At 45.5% G+C, this 15,420-nt stretch overlaps 1 protein-coding gene across 3 annotated transcripts in view; it reads right to left on the bottom strand.

Moving 5' to 3' along the window:
- Positions 1-15,420, bottom strand: part of LOC115142357 (voltage-dependent calcium channel subunit alpha-2/delta-2-like) — a 344,103-nt gene that overhangs the window by 20,311 nt on the left and 308,372 nt on the right. Inside the window, exons 17-26 of one of the 3 annotated variants that reach the window (XM_065001983.1) lie at positions 15,075-15,149; positions 14,642-14,761; positions 14,374-14,445; positions 7,907-7,978; positions 5,767-5,828; positions 4,819-4,895; positions 1,579-1,639; positions 466-563; positions 198-288; positions 49-111 (exon numbers count right to left, since the gene is read on the bottom strand). In XM_065001983.1, coding sequence (XP_064858055.1) covers positions 49-111; positions 198-288; positions 466-563; positions 1,579-1,639; positions 4,819-4,895; positions 5,767-5,828; positions 7,907-7,978; positions 14,374-14,445; positions 14,642-14,761; positions 15,075-15,149 — 791 coding nt within the window. Of the gene's footprint in view, positions 1-48; positions 112-197; positions 289-465; positions 564-1,578; positions 1,664-4,818; positions 4,896-5,766; positions 5,829-7,906; positions 7,979-14,373; positions 14,446-14,641; positions 14,762-15,074; positions 15,150-15,420 lie in introns of all 3 variants that reach the window. The other 2 variants (XM_065001986.1, XM_065001984.1) reach the window with 2 other exon arrangements.

Genomic DNA, 15,420 nt, shown 5'->3' with positions numbered 1-15,420 from the left:
CCTAAAACTTTGAAGAAAGGTTGGGTGGTAGATTAAGACTGGACTCACTTGTTGGGAAACACTCTTGTAATCCCTCCGTCTGTTGCAGCAAACACTGCCAGAAAGCCATAGCTGCAACACAGAACAGGAGAGTGAGAATACAGAAAGTACCCAGACACCGAATATAACACATAGTACACATGCAGCCCTCTACTCACGTGGTGAGGTCTTTGGTCTTCCACACCTTCTCCACCAGCTGTCTGATGATGCCAGTGTCGAGGATGAGGTTATGAAGGAGCAGGTTGTCACCTGGGTTAGACCACAGTGAGAAGGGGACATGCATTAGGAGGCATTGTGATTGACAGCAAATTGTTGATTCGGACTGTGCATTTAAATACTGTGTATAGCGGTCAAATGTAACATTATATTCCTACAAGTGGTGAGGTTACTGTAAAAAGAGGGAACTGGAGAGACGGAGGGACTCACATTGTTTGGAGTCAGGTGTCACCTTCTCCATGAGAGCGATGAAGTTGAGCAGGAACTCAGTGTTGTTGTTGGAGAGCTCTAGCTCGTTGCAGTATTCCCTGAGGACAGTCAGCGGCAGCATTTTTTTTTTGACCCAAGAACAGTTGAGAACAAACACACAGCGTGTGTCTAGCTTCTCATATTCCCTGAGCAGGTATATGGACAGCTCTTATTTACAATACCCACATTCCCAAACACTCTCACAGCACACAAACCCATAGAAACTCATACGCATGCATGTCCTGAGGCTGTCAGGATATTCAAACATGCCTACGAGACAGACTGTCAAGAGTGAAATATGGAGTGAAGGGCTGGTGAACGCAACACACTGGCAGCAGACAGAGACAGTACTTGTCAGTCTTTCAGCATGGAGCTGGGAGCTTTACAGGATGAAGGTCTGATCATGACAAAAAGAAAACATGCAAAGGGGGATTTCATTCACCTTTTATACACATTATACTGTAAATCTTTATTTACTTCAAGTAGGTATTCTCAAGATTACATACTGTATTCATACTGCAGTCACAAACACACCATGGAATATGCATACACACAAAACCATGCAGCACCAACTGGCGACATGCAAAGGATGTGAGGTAGCACAGGAATAGTTCTGGGGGCAGGGAGGGTAAGTTTTGGGATGGGAGGGGTTACTTTGGGGCAGGAGGCGAGAAGGATTGAATGCACTGAAATTCCCAAAAAGTAGACTATATAAATTCTGTTGTGAGAAACGGTAAAAAACTAAAACACAAGTGTCGTCGGACTCCTAACTTTGTCAACAAAGAACGCACAAAGTCAAACCATGATATGAGAAAACACACAGCAATGACACTACAACAAAATGATCAACGGCACAGTCTTGAACACCACAGGAAAAGAAATGTGAGGTGTGACTGACAACAACAAATGACTAGTGGCTGAGGAGATTTCTTGGTGTGACGTTAAGTGTTGGGGGTTGAAGGAAGGTGGTGGAAGTGAACAACTGAGTAATGTTGTGGGCTGAAGGTGGTGGAGACACTACAGTGAGGACCATCAAAACAAATGGGAAGACAGCAAGCATTCACACAGGGCTACCTGGGAGCTATGAATACATGTCCTTCAGACTCAAAACTGTTTGGCAGCAGAGATTCAAAATCTGCAACAGAAAGGGGAAGATTATCTGGGAAGAGCCATGAGCAGAGCAGTGGGGGGTTCTGGGTACACAGCGGCTGTTCTTCAGGGGTGCAGGGAACGCGGAAGGGAGTTACCATAGCAACACCAAAGAGGAATCATGGGGGATACACCAGCGTTAGCCAATATGGTGCCTCAAATGCAACCTGACTCTGCCCAGCACTCACTTCTTTCTCATTTTCCACTTTAGTTTGTTACCATTGAAAAATCATAACCAGATGAATCCAACCATTTTGATTTCAAGTTAGTTGTTCTTTTTTTATGTCGGAGAACTGACTTCCATCACACATCATGAGGGGAAGTGAGTTCTCAGACAGATAAACCCATAATGAGTGCATTTCACAGGCAGGCATCAACATGGCCAACTATTGCAGGGGGAGGTGGGTGGCGCAGGGGTCCCGATGGAAGTGGTCATCCCTCAGACTGGCAGGGGACACGACACCAAGAGACACACAATCAGGGGGAAATGCATTGCATTGTGAAGGGCATATCAAGGGGCAACTTGCTTTACCTCTAGTACACTAACCTTATTCATTTTCATTCAGATATAAAAGTTAGATGTATCTATGAGTCTCTTAATTAAACACTGTAATATATCTGCTTTTATCAGACATCTTTTACATTTTAGATCATCTCTATAAAAGTAGAGAAAGTAGATGACAAGTAGATGATACATATACATATTTGAAAACGGATAAATTGACTGCAGTGCCCAGGTAGTGTTGCACCCACAATGCCGTGCACATCCGGGTCATGTTTTTTTTTTTGAGGAGGAGGAGGTAGAGGGCCGTTCCCCCAGCAGTCTGAGGACTGATGGGGGAGGAGGGAGACAAGCTGATGAAGACAGGGGTTACAGAGGGACGACACACGAGGCAGGCGTCACGGGGCGCTCTGCCACGTACCCAACAACATGAGAGGACCAGGGTGACCCACAGTGTGGCCCTAAAGAGATCCGTCAGCAGCACTAGCTGACACGGAGAGGGACAATATAGGTTGAGCTAACTAACACAGTCTGTTGTTCAGGTGTCAACTTCATTAAAGCTAACATGCTAATAACCTTAGTTATGCTAACATGGGGATTTAATCACCTGAGCTTAAACAGCTTGGCTACAATGCCGGTGGCCTTAGTCAAGCTAACATATTAATAGTCTAACTATTAAAAGTCATAATAATGTTGTAAATAGTTGATAAACTGTGGTGACATTCAGATGCACTATCATGTGGACCAATGAACTCAAATGGGACCAGCCTCAGTTATACTAATAAAACAATGGGGTTAACTTCAGTTTGTTTAACTACATTATAATGACAAACAATGCTTCATCATTACAGGTAGAGCTTTGCCTGCTCTAGTGGGAGGACAGTTAATATGGAAGACGTTCTTTTGGAACCGATGGCGGCTCCCTCAACTCCTGTACACTGGTGTGAGAGTTAAGACATCCTTTCAGCTACAATGACATCGCGAGACAGCAGATAGATAGAGAGAGAGAGGGAGGAATAAAGAGATGGTAGAGAAATAGTGAGAGAAAGGGACACAGAGAGATGGAGAGAGGAGACAGAAGGAAAGAGAGAGAGATGGATAGTAAAGTGACACGACCAGTTTAGAGCGCTATCCACAGAGGGGAGGTGTAGAGAGGACAAAATACAGAGGTTTTAACAGAGAACGTGGATAATATCTGTCTTCTTTGGGTGTTTGAAGGTGTTGTGAGTGTGACTGAAGCACCAGAGACGTGGGGGTGAGGTTGGAGACTGGAGGAGCCATCTTGAGACAGATGGGGTCTGAGCTGCAGCAGGAGTGCGGGTGAGTGGGTGGGTGTTTGGGTGGGTGGAGAGTGAGGAGGAAGAGGAGGAAGAGGAGGGTCTTGAAGGCAAGATGGGCAGGAACAGAGGCAAGCAGGCTGGGACAGGTGAGGGTGGGGTCAGCGAGGGTGGGAGGAGGTTAAGAACGTAAGGGTAGGGAACGTGGACCAATATGGAGTATACTTGCCCTTGGTGTATTGCACTGTGTGGATCCATCAGAGAGGTAGTGAGCAAGAAAAGAAAGGTTTGGGGTAGGGGGAGGGGGGTCACAGACAATATTTTATTCAATTATTATTTGAATAAAAATATTGCTTTCTCAAAAGAAAGAAACCAATTAAGTCAAACAGACGAGAAAGAAAATAAATGAAGAACAAACACCTTTTTTGCAAGAGCAAACAAGAAACTGAACAGAATGAGAAAAATAGGAAATCACAATGTCGAGAAACTGAAAGAAATAAGAAACGGTAAAGGACAAAACCGGCACGGTGAAAGTTAACCATGAAAACCCGAAATAGACGTAACAGAAAGAACCAGGAAAAAAGTGGAGCAACAGGGTCTGGAGAAAGAAAGCATGAGAGAGATAACAGGTGTCCCCATTCAGACCCACTAAACCCAAACTCCCACAGAGGAAGGAAGGACAGACCCTCATCATGGGCCATGGGAGTTTATCTACTGAATGATTCCAAAGCTGAATACAAAACAGAAACAAGGTACATATCTAGGAACTCAACAGGAAGACAACTCATTACAAATCATAACAAAAACTTAACAGAAAAGAGTGAAAAGCATGCCTGTTTTCACGGGTTTGGAAACATAAAAAAAAAACATGTTTATGAACACATACGCTTCAGAATCATTGCTTGTTGGTGGAGAAGAGGCGAGAGCATTTGGCAAAGAAAATAAATAGCACAAGATCACCATTATTTTCACCTTAGTAACACAGTAAAACCACAGCTTTCACCTTTCTGCTAGTTCAGGTTTTTTCTTCAACAGTTGTGAAGAAAAAAAATCACCATAGTTAACAGCACAGTATGAAGACAAGAGGGTAGATAGAGGGGGCTGTAGATAAAGGAGGCTGTATAAGAAAAGGTTTCACTCCCAGTATATCCTTGTCACTGTCACAGGGAAGGAGAGGGGTGCAAGGAGAGAGGAGGAGAGGAGAGGAGAGGGGGGGTATAGAGTGCTCCACTCTGATCGTCCCTATGATGGTGTTCGCCGGAGACCCAGGGAGGTCCCAGGGGTGTCCCCCTTGACTTAGTAAGGGGGGCGTAAGGTCATATTTGGGAGAGAGAGAAAAGAGAGAGAGAGAGAGTGGGCTGGTGTTGGGTGTCTCCTGGTACTTACACTGCACCTGCAGGATCTGGTCACTCAGGTTAGCCTTGATGTGGTTCTCACTGTATGTGGGCAGTACCAGCCCTAGACTGGAGTGGTGAGGCAGACACACAACCACATCAGAATCACATTATACCTGCCCTAATATACACACACACACACACACACACACTCAAACACACACAAATACACACAGAGCCTTGAACAAACATGACATCATTCCCTAATTGGGAGGTGTGAACAACCTGCACTCACACAACAAAATAGGTTCAAATGTTCAAGCTTAATGACGTGCTTATAGAATTGAAGAGAGGGACATTGCTCAGAAACCAAACAGCTGGCTCCCAGCCAACATAGATGCAGTAAAAATCCTCATCAGGCATTTCTAGGACTATTGAATATCATCAAATGTAATTTGCAGTGTTGCTAGGAGGAAATATCATTATAATTCAACCTCAACCGTTCAACCTAGTTTTGGAGATTAATAAAATGAAAAAAGCATGCAGTTCATTTGTGTTTAGGATCCTACTAGTGTTCTTTGGCAAGAGAAAGGGGTGTCTTAATGTTGATTCAGGTGAATAATCCACTATGTAGACAGCAGGCACATTAATAACCTGAGTGTATTCTCTAAATGTACACACACCAGTGGTTGATGACTAATGCAGGAAAGCAAGTTTCTAGATCACAGGGTTATATACCTTATTCACAGGCTCAGTTCAAGGTCAGATGATGTCACTCCTATGGTCAGGTGAAAGTTGGATTTCACTCATACCTTCAGGTCCGATCTCCGTCTTACCGCCAGGGTCATAGTCATTAGCGCACACCGTTGCAAACCGTAACGAAACATTTTGTAACGGAAAATGTTTTGCAAACAAAACAAGTTTTTTTATTGGGCAAGTTCAGGTAGTCCCTCCCTGTTTCGTTTACGATCCAGATGAAGGCTGGTAGTTTAGCACTCACCTGTAATCTGTGCCCTCCACTGGTGTCCAGGTATATGTCCGCATGGCCTCATCAATGTACCTCTGAAATCAGACAACAACATCAGATCACCCTGATCAGCACCAGAATCACTTCCTCAAACACAACCTGGACTACAGTACAAGTTTGAATTTTTGTCATTACTCAGCTATTCTGGATGGTGCCAGTATGGATCATGGCTAAGCCTCATATATCTGGATGGTGCCAGTATGGATTTTTTAATTTATTTTTTATTTCACCTTTATTTAACCAGGTAGGCTAGTTGAGAACAAGTTCTCATTTGCAACTGCGACCTGGCCAAGATAAAGCATAGCAGTGTGAACAGACAACACAGAGTTACACATGGAGTAAACAATTAACAAGTCAATAACACAGTAGAAAAAAAGGGGAGTCTATATACAATGTGTGCAAAAGGCATGAGGAGGTAGGCAAATAATTACAATATTGCAGATTAACACTGGAGTGATAAATGATCAGATGATCATGTACAGGTAGAGATATTGGTGTGCAAAAGAGCAGAAAAGTAAATAAATAAAAACTGTGGGGATGAGGTAGGTGAAAATGGGTGGGCTGTTTACCAATAGATTATGTACAGCTGCAGCGATCGGTTAGCTGCTCAGATAGCAGATGTTTGAAGTTGGTGAGGGAGATAAAAGTCTCCAACTTCAGCGATTTTTGCAATTCGTTCCAGTCACAGGCAGCAGAGTACTGGAACGAAAGGCGGCCGAATGAGGTGTTGGCTTTAGGGATGATCAGTGAGATACACCTGCTGGAGCGCGTGCTACGGATGGGTGTTGCCATCGTGACCAGTGAACTGAGATAAGGCGGAGCTTTACCTAGCATGGCCTTGTAGATGACCTGGAGCCAGTGGGTCTGGCGACGAATATGTAGCGAGGGCCAGCCGACTACTGCATACAAGTCGCAGTGGTGGGTAGTATAAGGTGCTTTAGTGACAAAACGGATGGCACTGTGATAAACTGCATCCAGTTTGCTGAGTATAGTGTTGGAAGCAATTTTGTAGATGACATCGCCGAAGTCGAGGATCGGTAGGATAGTCAGTTTTACTAGGGTAAGCTTGGCAGCGTGAGTGAAGGAGGCTTTGTTGCGGAATAGAAAGCCGACTCTTGATTTGATTTTCGATTGGAGATGTTTGATATGGGTCTGGAAGGAGAGTTTGCAGTCTAGCCAGACACCTAGGTACTTATAGGTGTCCACATATTCAAGGTCGGAACCATCCAGTGTGGTGATGCTAGTCGGGCATGCGGGTGCAGGCAGCGATCGGTTGAAAAGCATGCATTTGGTTTTACTAGCGTTTAAGAGCAGTTGGAGGCCACGGAAGGAGTGTTGTATGGCATTGAAGCTCGTTTGGAGGTTAGATACCACAGTGTCCAATGACGGGCCGAAAGTATATAGAATGGTCTCGTCTGCGTAGAGGTGGATCAGGGAATCGCCCGCAGCAAGAGCAACATCATTGATATATACAGAGAAAAGAGTTGGCCCGAGAATTGAACCCTGTGGCACCCCCATAGAGACTGCCAGAGGACCGGACAGCATGCCCTCCGATTTGACACACTGAACTCTGTCTGCAAAGTAATTGGTGAACCAGGCAAGGCAGTCATCCGAAAAACCGAGGCTACTGAGTCTGCCGATAAGAATATGGTGATTGACAGAGTCGAAAGCCTTGGCAAGGTCGATGAAGACGGCTGCACAGTACTGTCTTTTATCATGGCTAAGCCTCATATATCTGGATGGTGCCAGTATGGATCATGGCTAAGCCTCATATATCTTGATGGTGCCAGTATTGATCATGGCTAAGCCTCATATATCTGGATGGTGCCCGTATGGATCATGGCTAAGCCTCATATATCTGGATGGTGCCCGTATGGATCATGGCTAAGCCTCATATATCTGGATGGTGCCCGTATGGATCATGGCTAAGCCTCATATATCTGGATGGTGCCAGTATGGATCATGGCTAAGCCTCATATATCTGGATGGTGCCCGTATGGATCATGGCTAAGCCTCATATATCTGGATGGTGCCCGAATGGATCATGGCTAAGCCTCATATATCTGGATGGTGCCCGTATTGATCATGGCTGAGCCATATATTGATGACTTACCTCATCAACTGACTTAATGAGAGTCTTGATTTTCTTTTGCCCTGATTTGCCATCAATCATTTCTCGACGGATCTGAGGGAGAGAGAGAAACAGACAGAACAGGAGGAAGGCAAAAAAGAGATGGAGAGTTTCATATACTTTACAGTTTTTTACAATCACTTTGGCACTAATTTCAGAACCTAGTGGTAATTTTTCAAAACTCTAGACACAAAACTCAAAACGGTCATCACTTGTAACACAGGCTGTCCAATGTTCAAAACATTGCATTGTACATTCATATCTTTAAAGAAACCTTGCACTTGCAGAATCATTGGTTCAAATAACTAATGTATCATGAAATGCCATAGGAACATTAATTTAGATCACCCACACACAAGATACCAATAGTTTCACTGTGCAGTTGTTTGTTCAATCATTAAATATTGTAGTACAAAATATGTGATACATGTTTCATTATGCTACTACACGTGAATACATCACTGTAAAAGGACTAGCAGAGAGAATTCTACAAACACAGTGGAATCATTGAACAAAATATGACATTTATTGATGAAATACAATAAAATCACTCAGGTTTCTTTGAATCAAAGCAAAAATAATTTGCTACAAAAAAAGAAAAAAAACTACAGCAAAACATCAACTGCAGTGTTCCTCACCTGGCTTACTGTAAAAAGCCAAACAAAGGGTTGATTACTGTACTTCTAGATTTCTATCAACCCTGTCTTGTGGATTTGGCCATAGGTTCTCATCCACATCACAATGGATGTTTTCCTTAGCCAAACATCTTGGGAAGAATGTTCGGGCGAATCCAGGCCTGACACCGGTCTGTTGTGATGTGATGCATGCATCATCCATGGCCTGGAGAAGGGTGGCTTGTTCGTGAGGGAGCCTATCATATACCTTCCACCTCCATGTGGAGAAATATTCCTCAATCGTGTTAAGGAAAGGAGAGTATGGAGGTAAGTACAGGGTGGTAAATTGTGGATGGGCTTGAAACCATGCTTGCCCCATTTGAGCATGGTGGAACCTGACATTATCCCACACAATGACATAGGTCACGCCATCAGCTCTTACAGACCTGATTTAGCTCATCAAGGAAGGTTACATTCAAACAGGGAATCATGTGGCTCCCTGCAACTCAATATATAGAGTATATAGAGTAGAGAGCTTAAGTTCTTGTTCGACCTAACATTAGAACGGGCAAGATGCGTAATCTAAGCAACTTTGACCGTGGTATGATTGTTGATGCCACACATGGTGATTCCAGCATCTCAGAAACAGCTGCCTTCCTGGGATTTTTATGCACTACAGTCTCTATAGTTTACAGAGAATGGTGCGATAAACAAAACACACTCAGTGAGCGGCAGTTCTGTGGGAAAAAAACACCTTGTTAATGAGAGAGGTCAGAGGAGAATGTCCAGACTCATTCAAGCTAACAGAAAGGCCACAAATGCTCAAATACCAGCTGTTTAAAACAGTGGTGTGCAGAAGGGCATCTCTTAACGTACAACACCATGAATAATTCAGGCTGTTGTGGAGGCAGCCGGTCGCATCCGCGCTTCGGTCTCCTTCGGTCTGCAGGTTGTATAACTTTTTCATTACATTTCATTACATTTCATTATAGTACAACGGTCTGATTTGTCTAATCTTAGCAATTTCTTCTTAGCTAGCTACATAGCCGTCGTTGTATCAAAGATAATTGCGTAATTATCGTATTTCGTCGTCCTCCTATCTGCCCAACACGTTCACCGTCTACCGTAGCACTGTAGTAACTATCACACTCAACTGAACGACTTGATTAGTGTAGTGTTAGCTAGCTACATAGTTGTCTTTGCTGTCTTCGTATCCAAGATAATTGTGTAGTTTAGAGTGTGGAGTCTTAGAGTGATAATTGCGTTATTATCGTATTTCGTCGTCCTCCTATCTGCCTAGCAGCTAGCCAGCTAGCATACGTTCACCGGCTACCGTAGCACTGTAGTAACTATCACACTCAACTGAACGACTTGATTAGTGTAGTATTAGCTAGCTACATAGTTGTCTTTGCTGTCTTCGTATCCAAGATAATTGTGTAGTTTAGAGTGTGTAGTCTTAGAGTGATTATCTTAATTTACCGAGGTTAGCTAGCCAGCTATTTTGTCGTCCTTAACGTAGGAGACACTCCTAGCTAGCCAACAGCCAGCCAACGTCTACTGAATAGAACTTTCGCATTCCGGTCGCATTCCGCTTCGCTCCACAGGTAGTATCACATTTTCATTTCATTTCATTACAGTCCCAACGGTGTGATTTGTTTGATCGTAGCTAGCTACATAGCTAGCTACATAGCCGTCTTTGTTTCAAAGATAATTGAGTAGTCTAGAGCGATTTTCTAGGTTAGCTAGCCAGCTATTGTCGTTCTCCTAACGCAACGTAACGTAACCAACACTGCTAGCTAGCCAGCTAGCCCCCGAATAGCAGCATTGTAGAAACTTCACACTCAACGGAACGACTTGATTAGGGTAGTGTCAACAACGCAGCTAGCCTACCTCAGCAGTACTGTATCATTTTAATCATTTTAGTCAATTAGATTCTTGCTACGTAAGCTTAACTTTCTGAACATTCGAGACGTGTAGTCCACTTGTCATTCCAATCTCCTCTGCATTAGCGAAGCCTCTTCTCTAGCCTGTCAACTATGTGTCTGTCTATCCCTGTTCTCTCCTCTCTGCACAGACCATACAAACGCTCCACACCGCATGGCCGCGGCCACCCTAATCTGGTGGTCCCAGCGCGCACGACCCACGTGGAGTTCCAGGTCTCCGGTAGCCTCTGGAACTGCCGATCTGCGGCCAACAAGGCAGAGTTCATCTCAGCCTATGCCTCCCTCCAGTCCCTCGACTTCTTGGCACTGACGGAAACATGGATCACCACAGACAACACCGCTACTCCTACTGCTCTCTCCTCGTCCGCCCACGTGCTCTCGCACACCCCGAGAGCTTCTGGTCAGCGGGGTGGTGGCACCGGGATCCTCATCTCTCCCAAGTGGTCATTCTCTCTTTCTCCCCTTACCCATCTGTCTATCGCCTCCTTTGAATTCCATGCTGTCACAGTTACCAGCCCTTTCAAGCTTAACATCCTTATCATTTATCGCCCTCCAGGTTCCTCGGAGAGTTCATCAATGAGCTTGATGCCTTGATAAGCTCCTTTCCTGAGGACGGCTCACCTCTCACAGTTCTGGGCGACTTTAACCTCCCCACGTCTACCTTTGACTCATTCCTCTCTGCCTCCTTCTTTCCACTCCTCTCCTCTTTTGACCTCACCCTCTCACCTTCCCCCTACTCACAAGGCAGGAAATACGCTCGACCTCATCTTTACTAGATGCTGTTCTTCCACTAACCTCATTGCAACTCCCCTCCAAGTCTCCGACCACTACCTTGTATCCTTTTCCCTCTCGCTCTCATCCAACACTTCCCACACTGCCCCTACTCGGATGGTATCGCGCCGTCCCAAACTTCGCTCTCTCTCCCCGCTACTCTCTCCTCTTCCATCCTATCATCTCTTCCCTCTGCTCAAACCTTCTCCAACCTATCTCCTGATTCTGCCTCCTCAACCCTCCTCTCCTCCCTTTCTGCATCCTTCGACTCTCTATGTCCCCTATCCTCCAGGCCGGCTCGGTCCTCCCCTCCCGATCCGTGGCTCGACGACTCATTGCGAGCTCACAGAACAGGGCTCCGGGCAGCCGAGCGGAAATGGAGGAAAACTCGCCTCCCTGCGGACCTGGCATCCTTTCACTCCCTCCTCTCTACATTTTCCTCCTCTGTCTCTGCTGCTAAAGCCACTTTCTACCACTCTAAATTCCAAGCATCTGCCTCTAACCCTAGGAAGCTCTTTGCCACCTTCTCCTCCCTCTTGAATCCTCCCCCTCCTCCCTCTCTGCAGATGACTTCGTCAACCATTTTGAAAAGAAGGTCGACGACATCCGATCCTCGTTTGCTAAGTCAAACGACACCGCTGGTTCTGCTCACACTGCCCTACCCTGTGCTCTGACCTCTTTCTCCCCTCTCTCTCCAGATGACATCTCGCGTCTTGTGACGGCCGGCCGCCCAACAACCTGCCCGCTTGACCCTATCCCCTCCTCTCTTCTCCAGACCATCTCCGGTGACCTTCTCCCTTACCTCACCTCGCTCATCAACTCATCCCTGACCGCTGGCTACGTCCCTCCCGTCTTCAAGAGAGCGAGAGTTGCACCCCTTCTGAAAAACCCACACTCGATCCCTCCGATGTCAACAACTACAGACCAGTATCCCTTCTTTCTTTTCTCTCCAAAACTCTTGAACGTGCCGTCCTTGGCCAGCTCTCCCGCTATCTCTCTCAGAATGACCTTCTTGATCCAAATCAGTCAGGTTTCAAGACTAGTCATTCAACTGAGACTGCTCTTCTCTGTATCACGGAGGCACTCCGCACTGCTAAAGCTAACTCTCTCTCCTCTGCTCTCATCCTTCTAGACCTATCGGCTGCCTTCGATACTGTGAACCATCAGATCCTCCTCTCCACCCTCTCCGAGTTGGGCATCTCCGGCGCGGCCCATGCTTGGATTGCGTCCTACCTGACAGGTCGCTCCTACCAGGTGGCGTGGCGAGAATCTGTCTCCTCACCACGCGCTCTCACCACTGGTGTCCCCCAGGGCTTGGTTCTAGGCCCTCTCCTATTCTCGCTATACACCAAGTCACTTGGCTCTGTCATAACCTCACATGGTCTCTCCTATCATTGCTATGCAGACGACACACAATTAATCTTCTCCTTTCCCCCCTCTGATGACCAGGTGGCGAATCGCATCTCTGCATGTCTGGCAGACATATCAGTGTGGATGACGGATCACCACCTCAAGCTGAACCTCGGCAAGACGGAGCTGCTCTTCCTCCCGGGGAAGGACTGCCCGTTCCATGATCTCGCCATCACGGTTGACAACTCCATCGTGTCCTCCTCCCAGAGCGCTAAGAACCTTGGCGTGATCCTGGACAACACCCTGTCGTTCTCAACTAACATCAAGGCGGTGGCCCGTTCCTGTAGGTTCATGCTCTACAACATCCGCAGAGTACGACCCTGCCTCACACAGGAAGCGGCGCAGGTCCTAATCCAGGCACTTGTCATCTCCCGTCTGGATTACTGCAACTCGCTGTTGGCTGGGCTCCCTGCCTGTGCCATTAAACCCCTACAACTAATCCAGAACGCCGCAGCCCGTCTGGTGTTCAACCTTCCCAAGTTCTCTCACGTCACCCCGCTCCTCCGCTCTCTCCACTGGCTTCCAGTTGAAGCTCGCATCCGCTACAAGACCATGGTGCTTGCCTACGGAGCTGTGAGGGGAACGGCACCTCAGTACCTCCAGGCTCTGATCAGGCCCTACACCCAAACAAGGGCACTGCGTTCATCCACCTCTGGCCTGCTCGCCTCCCTACCACTGAGGAAGTACAGTTCCTGCTCAGCCCAGTCAAAACTGTTCGCTGCTCTGGCCCCCCAATGGTGGAACAAACTCCCTCACGACGCCAGGACAGCGGAGTCAATCACCACCTTCCGGAGACACCTGAAACCCCACCTCTTTAAGGAATACCTAGGATAGGATAAAGTAATCCTTCTCACCCCCCCTTAAAAGACCTAGATGCACTATTGTAAAGTGGCTGTTCCACTGGATGTCATAAGGTGAAAGCACCAATTTGTAAGTCGCTCTGGATAAGAGTGTCTGCTAAATGACTTAAATGTAAAATGTAATGTGGTCCTACCCAGTACTAGATAGGTGTACCTAATAAAGTGAGTGTACAATAATGTCAAATCTGAAAACATTGTCTGGAAAAGTGGTACATGGGACCATAGAAACAGTGTCTGATAAAGAATGATGATGAAATATTACATCCATAGATAATATAGTCCAATTGGTTCATGTTCCACGGTAATTGGTGTCAATGGATCTCGTTATCCTGAAACTTTCATGATCTAAACATGGAATATTGTTTGTCAGTTTCCATAAAACTATGCATTAAGAGTAATGCAACAGTACCTTATCATTTTGAGCAGTTGTATCAATTGATAGTTAGATCATTGTAATGAAATTAATAGACAGTCATCTCAGATGTAATGTGTGAATTGCATTTCGAAATGGTAATACTTTGATGTTAAGTTGTGTCATTTTGAACAGGTGATTTTAGTTCAATGAACAAATGATATTAGCTTTATGTGTATTGTATCCAAGCAATTGGAAAAAGTGTTAGAGTTTTGAAAAATTAGCATTTTGATCATCGGTTGTGAGTTTTGTGTCTAGAGTTTTGAAAAATGACATCAAGGTTCTGAAATTAGTGCCAAAGGGATTGTAAAAAACTCTAACAAAAATTAACTGTGACATTTGATTCAACGGTTTGGTCATTGAACCACTGTCACACAGCTGTAGTAACTATGACAATGTTAGAGATGTGTGGGTGTTTAGTTGTCTGAACTGTATTTACCTCCTCCTTTTTACTGTCCTCTAGCTCAGCATCCAGGAAGTCCAGGGTGACAGGTTCTCTGAAGTTAATGATCTGAGTGACAGACAGGCAGCCAATCAGACAGACGGAATAATACCAGTATCTGGGTAGAAAAGTCAAGAAAAAGTGAGAACAGAGGAATACTAATGATGTAGAAAAAAGAGTCAGGAGGAGTCAGGAGGAAAATCTGGGACATAGAAATAGAATGAAGCCTGTTCTATTCATTCTATTACTATGGTCTGGGTCCTACCTTAGGTTGCAGGATGGGATGCATAGAGGACAGTCTTGATCCTACCTTAGGTTGCAGGTTGGGGTGCAGGAGCAAATAGCCATTTTGGTCGATCGCAAAGGTGTATCCATTGGCTCCAAGCTGTAGGGAGAGAAACGAGACTTAGAATCACTGCTTCTGTGTTGTTTGTGTGTGTGTGTGTGTGTGTGTGTGTGTGTGCCTGTGTGTGTGTGTGTGCATGCATGTGTGTGTGTGTGTGTCTATGCATCTGTGTATGTGTGTGTGTGTGTGTGTGTGTGTGTGTGTGCCTGTGTGTGCGTGTGTGTGTGTGCATGCATGCGTGTGTGTGTCTATGCATCTGTGTGTGTGTGTGTGTGTGTGTGTGTGTGTGTGTGTGTGTATGCATCTGTGTGTGTGTGTGTGTGTGTGTGTGTGTGTGTGTGTGTGTGTGTACCCTGTATGTTGGTGTCTTCCTCTTAATTTCGTTGATTGCAACATCCACCCCCATGACACCAAGGACAAGCTGCGTCTGTTTAAAAACATTCCAGTTAATGGTTCCTGATCAACTATATGAGCATCTACACACACACACACACACACACACACACACACACACACACACACACACACACACACACACACACACACACACACACACACACAGGGGTGTTAGACTGACTGTCCTCACCATCTGTGATTTATTACCATGTGTACATCTGATTAATCGATATCTACACCTTATGCCAGCTGATTAATGTATATTTACACCCTAGAACTGAATCAATTTGTCATACTGACAT

The sequence above is a fragment of the Oncorhynchus nerka genome, linkage group LG15 (genome assembly GCF_034236695.1).
Source record: "Oncorhynchus nerka isolate Pitt River linkage group LG15, Oner_Uvic_2.0, whole genome shotgun sequence".
In the NCBI taxonomy this organism is placed as follows: Eukaryota; Metazoa; Chordata; class Actinopteri; order Salmoniformes; family Salmonidae; genus Oncorhynchus; species Oncorhynchus nerka.
This window is presented reverse-complemented; position numbering and strand designations above follow the sequence as displayed.